A 10,249-nucleotide genomic window follows, 5' to 3' on the forward strand; every position below is an offset into this window, starting at 1 on the left:
GGAAAGTCCACTTTCATTTGCTGTATATGCCCTTCTCACTTATTTTAAATATACATCCATAAGTACAATAAGAAACGATACGTCAAAGCATACAGAAGCAGTATGGTGATGTCTGATATACCAGGAGATATCGGTGAACCTCCTAAACCATCATATTGTCATTTCCTCGTGAGTCATCTCCTGCTATGGCTTCTTCTTGTGGAGGGGACACTGTCTGTGACAATGTGCCACTGACCGGCCTCCAGGGTCCACGATGACTCTTGAGGAATCCTAAACATTGAAGTCTTCCTTTTCCATAACAGGAGCAGAGCCAGGAAGTCTGATAACAGAACTTACTGTAAGCTACAGTGGAGAGATGACAGAAGACAGCATGAGGAAAGTTCCTGCAGCACAGTGGGGACAACAGAAAGCTCTTCTGGGTCAGGAGGAGAAATTGAGGAAGAGGAAGAGGGGCAACAGTTAGACCAGCCAGGTCTCTCCTACTCCCCTTCCTTGAGGTCATATCTTGAGGATTGGGGTTTTTTAACATCTAGAGGGAATTTCTAAATAGTCACTCAGTCGTGTCCAAGCCTGCCAGGCTCCTCTGTCCATGGAATTCTCCAGGCATGAACACTGGAGTGGGTAGCCATTCTCTTCTCCAGGGGATCTTCCTGACCCAGGGATCAAACCTGGGTATCCTGCATTGCACACGGATTCTTTAGCATCTCAGCCAAAAAGGAAGCCCTGGGGGAACTCAGGGGGATCTAAAAACATCTGGGTTGGGTCTTGTATTTCCGAGATATTGTTTGAGGAGATGTCAAGCTTCTTGGGTTCGCCCGGCACAGATCCTGCACGGAGCCACGGGGTGGGTTAGAAGTGACAGCAGAAAGTGGCACAGGTCGTGGGGCATCGGCATGAGTCTTGCAGCTTGCTTGGGTGTCTCAGGGATTCCAGATGCCTCCAGGGCTCAGCACAGTCGCAGAAGCATGAAGAACAGGCCTGGGGTTAAGACCAAGAGGCCACAGTGTTCTCAGCCTTCCACCCTAAGTCAAGGGAGGAGGTGTGTGGTGAATACACTAACTTTCAAACACAGTTCCATTTAAGGGCCATGTATTGAGTTATCACTTTACACAAGGAAGGCAAAGATAAGGCTTCCTCTCAAAGAGCTTAGTATCCGGAGAATTGAACTGGCTCTATACCATCATAGTACACATGTTACTGAAAGTTAGATTAAGGCAGATGCTGGAAGGAACAGTGGACCAGTCCCACCGTTGCTCTGCTACTGCTCTGGGCCATTGGCCTCGTTCTCGTTGTTCCCTCCTCCTCTTTCTACGACCTTTGTCTTCTCCCCCACCCTCCCTGAGCCCAGCTTCATCCCCTTCTCAACCCTCCCTCCCAACCCGCTTTAGACAACTTCTCTTCCACCCCTGCTTCCATGAATCTTGGAGCGTTCATGGCAGTAGCCAACCTGAGGTAGATGGGGGACAGGCTACAACGAGAAGTCAGAAAAATGGTACCAGAATAATAACTGGGCTATAAAATGGATAGTAATAACTATTATGATTCGTCACTTATAATTAGTCTTGCTATGTGCCCAGCACTGGTTGAAGTGCTTTTCCTACACATTTCGAACTCATACATTTGTGCTAACTTGTATATTAACTCATATGTCAGATACATAGGCTCAGACCATCTATGTAAAAACCTATAAGGGGAATGTGACTGTGAGTCTTCCTTTTAGGGATAAAAGAAACACGGCACAGACTGGTTACAGTGACTTATCCAGCGTCACACAGCGAGTAAGTGAAAACTAGAGCCCCTCCCGGCAGGCTGACTCTAGATCCTCACAGTGGGTAACGTTTGGGGACACTGACGTCCCTGGGTTTGAACAAGGGACAGGGCTGCATGCAGTCGGTGAAGGCAGGCTGTCCCAAAGAGGCCCCAGAGATTCTAAAACTATCCATAAACTTTCAGAAGAACTCTCAGGAAGAAGTGGGTGTAGGGTGCTTCAGGCTCCTACCTGGCAGGTCTGGAAACAGACCCGGGGAGATTAGGGCTGCAGGGCCCACAGTTGCAGAGGCAGCTGTGGGAGAGTGGAGTTTGCACTGCGATGCACACTCTCAGGGATAGAGTCAGCATCCAGGGAGGCGTATGTGCTCACACCTGCACTGGCGTTTCTGGGTCAAGGCAGGCTGGCAAGCCCCCTGCTGAAGAATGCAGCAAGGGAAGGCACTCTTTGTCTTGCTCCCATGGCTTTTGAGCAAAAAGCCCAGAGTGCTTTGCAGGTACTCTCCATGTGCTTGGCACCTGAGCCTCACTGATTGGCTGACTTGCCTCTTGGCCCAGCATCCAGGAACCATGTCTCCACTTGCAGACAGGCCAGTGGGAGGTCAGCATCTACCAGGGGAGCCCAGTTCTTCTCGAAGGAGCACATCTCAAAGGAGCCTAGTGGGATTGCTGTAGTGAGTGGTCCCCTGAGCACCTAGAGCCAGAGGCCCCAGGGGTTCATAACAAACGGGCCTGTGAAACCAGCTGCGTCTTTTTCAGTGCTTTATCCCATTCAGCCTTGGCAGTGCTTCCAGGGGAGGAGCCAAGCATGCTCTGCCCAGTGTCACACATGAGGAAACCGAGGCTCAAGGTCAAAGCTAAAAAATGACATTTCAGGAACCTCAAATGAAACCTCCTGGCCCCTGCACCATACCGTCTTCATGTATATCTTCACATATACCATACAGCCCCGAGCACCCATGGCGTTTGAAACACCAAACACAACAAGGGGCTTTGGCCATAAATTGGCCTGCCACTGGGAACCATTTCAGGGCGCAAATTTAGGCCTCCTAAGTGACAGGTCCTGTACACTTATTATCTCATCTAAACCGACTCTTGCTACAAACTCGTGAAATAGGCATTATTGTCCCCATTTGGTAAGTTAAAAACGAACAACAATTCTCTATAATTCTTTATAATTCTCTATATCACTAAAAAGTACAAAATAAAAACATTGTAAAGTGCCAAAAAAAAAAAAACAAAAAAACCGAACAACAAAACTTCAAAAGGTGATCCGCCTGCCAATGCAGAAGACACAGGTCCGATCCCTGATCCAGGAAGATCCTACATGCTAAGGAGCAACTAAGCCCATGCGCCACAACTATTGAGCCTGTGCTCTAGAGCCCAAGAGCCGCAACTACTGAAGCCTGCTTGCCCTGGAGCCCATGTTCCACAACAGGAGAGGTCATCATAAAGAAGAATCCTGTGCACCACATCAAAGGGTAGCCCTTGCTTGCAGCAACTAGAGAAAGCCTGTGTGTAGCAGCGAAGACCCAGCGCAGCCAAAAATAAATAAATACATTTTTAAAAAAGACTATAGACCAGTCTTTCTCCTTGAAAAAACAAAAAATACAAAAAAAAACTTCGAAAGGTAAATGTTACCAAAGTCACATAAATGACAAGTTTGGATTTTGAACCCAGGTGTGTCTGACCCCAAGACAGTGAAAGTGTTAGTCACTCAGTTGTGTCTGACTCTTTGCAACCCGATAGACTATAGCCCGCCAGGCTCCTCTGTCCATGGAATACTCTAGGCCAGAATACTGGAGGAGGTTGCCATTAACTTCTCCAGGGTATCTTCCTGACCCAGGGATTGAACCTGGGTGTCCTGCGTTGCAGGCAGATTCCTTACTGTCTGAGCCACCAGGGAAGCCCTGACTCCAAAATCTGCGGTATTTTTCTTTCTTCATCAAGTACCAGCTTAGCCATTATGTAGAAAGAAAAACCTGGGGCCAATAATATAACCATCTGTAGCTTCAGTGTCCCATCTGTAAAATGGGTAGGATGCTGAGAGCTAAGTTATCTATTACCTCACAGTTCTGTTCCAATGGTCACATGAACTCATGAATAAGAAAGGCCTTTCGAACTTTAAGGCAGTGTGAATAAATGGTATTAATACTCACCATGAATTTAGAAGTTACCATGGCTTTTCTATTCTCTAACCTTATTGGTATCCAATAGTACACTTCAATTTAGCCTATCTAGTTTATTTCCCGAATTCCTGTTCTGATGGGCTAGTCTCTGCTGCTGGCTCTGAATTGTATCATCTGTGTTGATCTCTTCCACTCTGTCCTTCAGACATGCCCCTTACTGCTGAGTTGCTGGTATTCTACAACGATCTTACCTCTGGGACCCCAAGGAAACGATTCATATGCCCTCCTTTCTAGTAGCGTGATGGTTTTTCCAGTAGTCATGTATGGATGTGAGAGTTGGACTGTGAAGAAAGCTGAGTGCCGAAGAATTGATGCTTTTGAACTCTGGTGTTGGAGAAAACACTTGAGAGTCCCTTGGACTGCAAAGAGATCCAACCAGTCCATCCTAAAGGAGATCAGTCCTGGGTGTTCATTGGAAGGACTGATGTTGAAGCTGAAACTCCAATACTTTGATCACTTGATGCAAAGAGCTGACTCATTTGAAAAGACCTTGATGCTGGGAAAGATTGAGGGCAGGAGGAGAAGGGGACGACAGAGGATGAGATGGTTGGACGGCATCACCGACTCAATGGACATGGGTTTGGGTAAACTCTGGGAGCTGGTGATGGACAGGGAGGCCTGGTGGGCTGCTGTTCATGGGGTCGCAAAGAGTTGGACACGACTGAGCAACAGAACTGACTGAACTGAACTGATGGTCATTGTTTCACCATTGGTTTCCCACATGGGGAACTGACATTGAATGTTGGTTGATAATCACACTTACAATCATCAGTAAGTCAAAAGTGAAACAACAAGGATGCATCCAAGAACTTCACTCATTTGTCAATGTCAAGGGTGATTTCTTTGCTGAACTGGATAGTTGTTTTTGAACATTGGAAAAAAATTACCTTGATTTGTTGGGTCCTTCACCATGTCATTGCTATAGAGACAACATACTTTTATGCTTATTTTGCCTTCTAAGCATTTTCTCTATCACTTTCTTAACTCTAGACAATCAACAAAACAATATATCAAGCCCCCATTTGTAGAGTGTGCCAGTTTCTGTGGTACAAATAGTCTCCCTATGTCTGATTCCCAACTACCCAATGTGATGCCACTAAACATGAATTTGGGACGAGAAGCACAGGGACATAGCACTATGTAGTATTTCCACTACATCCATGTAATGGCAAATAACTCCAGAGCATGGATAATAGCAAAGGGCAGCAAAATAATTAGGATTTGTGATCTGTCTTTAGTATTGATTACCTTTGTTTCTAATATTAATTTAAGTTTATAAAATTTAATTTACTGTAATGGCTGTGTTGAACAAGCAGCTCACGAAATTCCTGAAAATTTAACAATCAGTCAGTGTAAGCCAGCTCCAGTACATCACTGTCCCTTCCCTCCTTCCTGTTAGCCTCTATGGCCTTCATGACATCTGATGGCCACACCCTTCATTAAATAGCTCCAGCTAGCCCAGGTCCACAGGAATCAAGAGAACATCACTCAGTGCTCAGCTTCTCCAAACAAGCAATGTCCACGGCTTCAGTCCAATGGAGTGACTTAATGATCTGTTTCCTTCAATAAACTGTGATTTCTGAACTTAATTCAGATACCTGAGCATCACTGTAAGCTGAGAATGAGGCCCAAAGGCGTTCATGATGTAATATACCAGGTTTAAACTTGGCAAGTGGATGACATTGTGAGAAATGGATTTTCTTAGGCTGATTTTAGGAGTCTGGGGTGTTTTTTTAAGAGTTAAGCCAAGGCAAAAAATAACCCTTGCAACACGTCACTTCACAGCTGGTCAGCCTGGGAGAAACTATTCTGGGATATCCAAGCTAAGGTGCCTCTTTAAACTCCAGGCAAACTGAAATCAGGATGTGGGGTTTCTATTCTTATCTCAAGAATTTGCTATGAAATCCCTGGCCAGTTAGTGCCATGGCTGGTGCCTCAGTTCATCCTCTGGTGAAATCAAGTCAACTGCCTTAGCTGAGATTATTAGACTTGAACTCTGGGAAGTGAAAAACGTTGTTTCCAAAGGGTGTGGAGCATCCACTCGACGGGTTCTTAATCTATGGAGAATCTAGAAGGAGTTAAGTTTTAGATGAAATCTTTTAAGAAATGACAAGTGAGCAAGGTCCAACAGAGAGGAACATGAAAAGCAATAGAAAGTAAAGGAGGAGGTAAGCCTTCAAATACGTCTGAGGAAAATATTGGATCAGGGGTTAGAGGAACCTGAGTCCATATTCACTTCACCAGGACAGAGTCTGTGCAAAGGGTGAGTTAACTACCAAAGAAAAAGCAGCGAAGATGAGGTTAGTAGTGCCTTTTGTTTGGATCTGAGAAAGTTTCCTGAGTAGAAATGGAATGTGATCAAAGTTATATTAATAATTCTAACCGCATGGAAGATGACCATGGAGTGGGTAAACTTGAAGGCAATACCATCCTGGAAAATACCCCTGGAATACCTGTGACCTGATGTGTGCAAGCTCAGTCACTCATGGGGTCTGACTCTTTGTGACCCCATGGACTGTAGCCTGTCAGGCTCCTCTGTCCACGGAATTTCCCAGGCAAGAATATTGGAGCATGTTGCCATTTCCTACTCCAGGGGATCTTCTCAACCTGGGGATCAAAACCCCTTCTGCTACATCTCCTGCATTGGCTGACAGATTCTTTACCCACTGAGCCACCTGGGAAGCCCTGCCTGTGACCTGGGCCCCTATGTAAATAACCTCTCTACTGTTCATCACCTGGCACTGTAATTCTCAGAGAACGAGAATCTCCCCTTTATTGAGAGCCTGACTTGGCCCTTTGGAAGGAGAAGAATTAGGAGTGATCACTGTGTACTTCTGTCCAGTTTTCCCCATGCCTTGGAGTTCTGCCATCTCACTCTTTTCACCAGCAACCCAGAGGAGAGGGGACTCTATTCCTAATTTTAACATAGAAGCCACTGAAACTTACATTAAGTGACTTGCCCCAGATCACAGTTAGGCTTGATCCATCACTCAACCACAAATCTAGCACCTCATCTACACCAAGCTGTCTCTACCAAACCCAACCTGCTAGTCAGCTTTTCCCTCCATAGGCCAGACACATTTTGAAATAAAAAGCCAATTGAACTGAAAGGCTAATTCCAGTTGTCAAACACTATAAGCTAGAGAGTTTCATCCAAAACTTCTACGGGAAGTCCAAGGATTCTGAATTCCAAAGCCAGCCAAATCTGGATTTCCTCTACAAAGAGACTGTCCCTCCCCATGAAGAACGTACCCTTCCCCATTAAGCTCGTTCCATGTTTCCTAATAACTTTTGCTTACACCACAAAATTGTCATAGATTATGGAAACACAAAGGCCTTGGGAAAAAAATGTCCCGAGGCCCCTGGAAGTCATTATTTTTTCCTTTAGCAATTGCTGAGTTAAGCAGTAAAAATATGGTTTCCATCTTGCACCCTTCCCCCACACACACTCACACACACGCTCACACACATACACACTCACACAGCCGATCTGCTGGACATATGTTCAGAAGAAAGCGGGGACGTGGGGGTGGGAGAAGATTCACATGTCGTGAGTCAAGAGCTTGAACATTTGAAAAGAAAAAGTGGGAGAGGGTGGGGAGTTTGCAGCCCTGGAAATGGACTATCCAAAGGATTTATTGCCTTTGAGTATCTCACAGGCATTTTTTTTTTTATAAAAATCTGTAACTTATGGCCTTTTTTTTTCTGTATAGGGCAGTAAACAAGAGCTCTGAAAGGGGAAGGAAACCAGGAGAAAGCCAGCTCCATTAGTCACGCAGCTGCATATCCTGTCACAAAGGACCCCAGTTGAGTAATCGCCCAAAATATGCCTGTTATTTTTTTTTTTCTGTCAGAAAAAAGATGGGGCCTGCCAAAATGTACTGTAAAAAAAAAAAGAAAAAAATCTGGTCTCTCAGCCCCAGAGGGGGAAAGGAACAGAAAGAAGAAACAGGCATAACTTCTCAGCACTCTTCTCACCCTCTCCCCAACTTATCTTTAAAAGAAAAAGCCTTCAGATTCTTCACAACGATGGAGCCGGCTTGAAAAGAGCTGGGTCTGTGAGATGTTCCAGGTCTCCGAGTCCGGGCAGTTATGTGGTGCTGAGAGCTTAGAAAGAAGAGGGAAGATAGGAGAGGGGAGGAAGAGGACAGCCCCAGGGAGAGAGGGAAAATGAACAGGAAAAGGACAAGGACGTTGAAGCAGGCCTTTGACGGACTACGGGGGTGAGCTAAGTGTCCCACAGAGAACCTGTGGTGACCCACACCGGTTTTGTGAGTGTGCCATGGGCCCAGCCAGTGGCCAAGCAAGCTACAGAAGCTCTTCTGATGGCCTCAGCGAAACCACCCTTGTCTCCAGCCTCCACTGTGCCCTAGGCTATGTGGGCCACAGAATGAACAACAAGAATTTGTGTGGCAGGATTCTGACTCTGGGGAAGTCTGCAGAACAGGGGCTGGGAAAGGACCAGAGCTGCCTACTATCTCTGGAATTCTCCTGGACTGGCTTTTCAAAACCCCTGGAGGCAAGGCTCCTGGTGGAGCAAACGGAGGCATGGCAAACCAAGGTGTTCTAAAGCCTGGCTCAGTCACTGGGCCTCCGTGTCAACACCCTTGGTCCCTGGGTTCTCAGGACCAGGACACAAAGGACGGTCAGTCCAAGCACAGGGCACTCTTGGAAAGTCACAATTTCCCTCCTGTTCACATTCTGATCCATCAGCGTTGTCCACGGGGAATGGGCTTTCTGAACCCAGTTGACCAAAAGAAAAAAGAGCAGCCGAAAGTCTTCTCCTCAGGAAAGAGAACAGAGGCCTGCAGGGGAAGAACAGACTGGTGTACGGCTTTTGCTCTGGGCTCTCCAGAGCCTGTCCTAGAGGCGAGAGCCCAGCCCTGCCTCAGCTCCACAGGGCCAAGCTGGGAGGAAACCCTTTCCAAGAACACCTCTAGTGACCTGGATCCTAATTTGGCTGCTTGGCAATTTAGGGCCAAGGGAATTCCAACTCCAAGGACCAAGTCAATCCCCAGGCCAACTGCTGCAGGAAGGCCTGATGTTACCAAAATCAGCACTTTCAGGTCTTTGAGCCCTGCCCTTCCTGTCCAAGACACAGTCTCAAAGCCAGTCCTGAGGTTTGAGACCCTGCCCTGACCACTGCTTCCCCTGGGTGAGCTAACACGTAAAGCCATCCAAAGAATGCAGCAGTATCCTTCAGAGGACCAGCCTTTAAAGGGTAGGGGCAAATTTTCCTCCCCAGCGTTACTGCTGGTTTGTGGTGGAATTTCAGGCAATTCAGCTGAACTCTGTGACTATTTGTCCCTCCCTCAGAGAGCTATCAACTATTAGTCAGAGCCTCTTTTGCATGCAATGTGCAAGATGCTGGGACCAAGGTGGAGAATACAGAGTTAGTCTTTTTCTTCATGTGAAACCTGGGCAGCCTTTTCCGTATCTGCTGCAGCAGGTGATTTCTTGAGTTTCCGGAAACTCATTCCTTGGCTGGGTGACTCTGTGGGTTGAGGGATGGGATTTTGTTGTTGTTCAGTACCTAAGTCATGTTCGACTCTTTGTGACCCCATGGACTGCAGCATAACAGGCTTCTCTGTCCTTCACTATCTCGCAGAGTTTGCTCCAACTCATGTCCATTGAGTCAGTGATGCCATCAGACCATCTCATCCTCTGTTGCTCCCCTCTCCTTCTGCCCTCAATCTTTCCCAGCATCAAGGTCTTTTCCAGTGAGTTAGCTCTTAGCATCAGGTGGCCAAAGTATTGGAGCTTCATCTTCAGCATCAGTCTTTCCAATGAATATTCAGAGTTGATTTCCTTTAGGTATGAACTCCTTGCTCTCCAAGGGACTCTCCAGAGTCTTCTCCAGCACTACAATTCAAAAGCATCAATTCTTCAGCGTTCAGCTTTCTTAATGGTCCAACTGTCACATCTGTACATGACTACTGGAAAAAACACAGCTTTGAGTATACAGACCTTTGTAGGCAAAGTGATGTCTCTGCTCCAAAGGGATGGGATAGGAGCAAATACAACAAAAAATAAATGCACTGAAATTTTTAAAAAAGCAGACACTAATACTAGCATTTCCAAAATGCTTCTGGACAGAGGACAGCCCCTTAGCCATATGCATGCTTGCATGCTAAGTCGCTTCACTCATGTCCAACTCTTTGCAACCTTATGGACAGTAGCCCATCAGGCTCCTCTGTCCATGGGATTCTCCAGGCAAGAATACTGGAGTAGGTTGCCATTTCCTATTCCAGGGGATCTTCCTGATAGAGGGATCAAACCCACGTCTCTTATGT

At 46.4% G+C, this 10,249-nt stretch overlaps 1 protein-coding gene across 1 annotated transcript in view; it reads left to right on the forward strand.

The window, feature by feature from the left end:
• The window catches only part of RAD51B (RAD51 paralog B), an 814,189-nt gene extending 806,329 nt beyond the window's left edge, over positions 1-7,860 (forward strand). Inside the window, exon 11 of the mRNA XM_081513468.1 lies at positions 7,670-7,860. Within this exon, the coding sequence (XP_081369594.1) occupies positions 7,670-7,677 (8 nt within the window). The 3' untranslated portion in view covers positions 7,678-7,860. The remainder of the gene's footprint in view (positions 1-7,669) is intronic.
• Positions 7,861-10,249: the final 2,389 nt, after the last annotated feature.

This window comes from Giraffa tippelskirchi, chromosome 7 (genome assembly GCF_054371585.1).
Source record: "Giraffa tippelskirchi isolate mGirTip1 chromosome 7, T2T-mGirTip1v1.2.pri, whole genome shotgun sequence".
Lineage (NCBI taxonomy): Eukaryota > Metazoa > Chordata > Mammalia > Artiodactyla > Giraffidae > Giraffa > Giraffa tippelskirchi.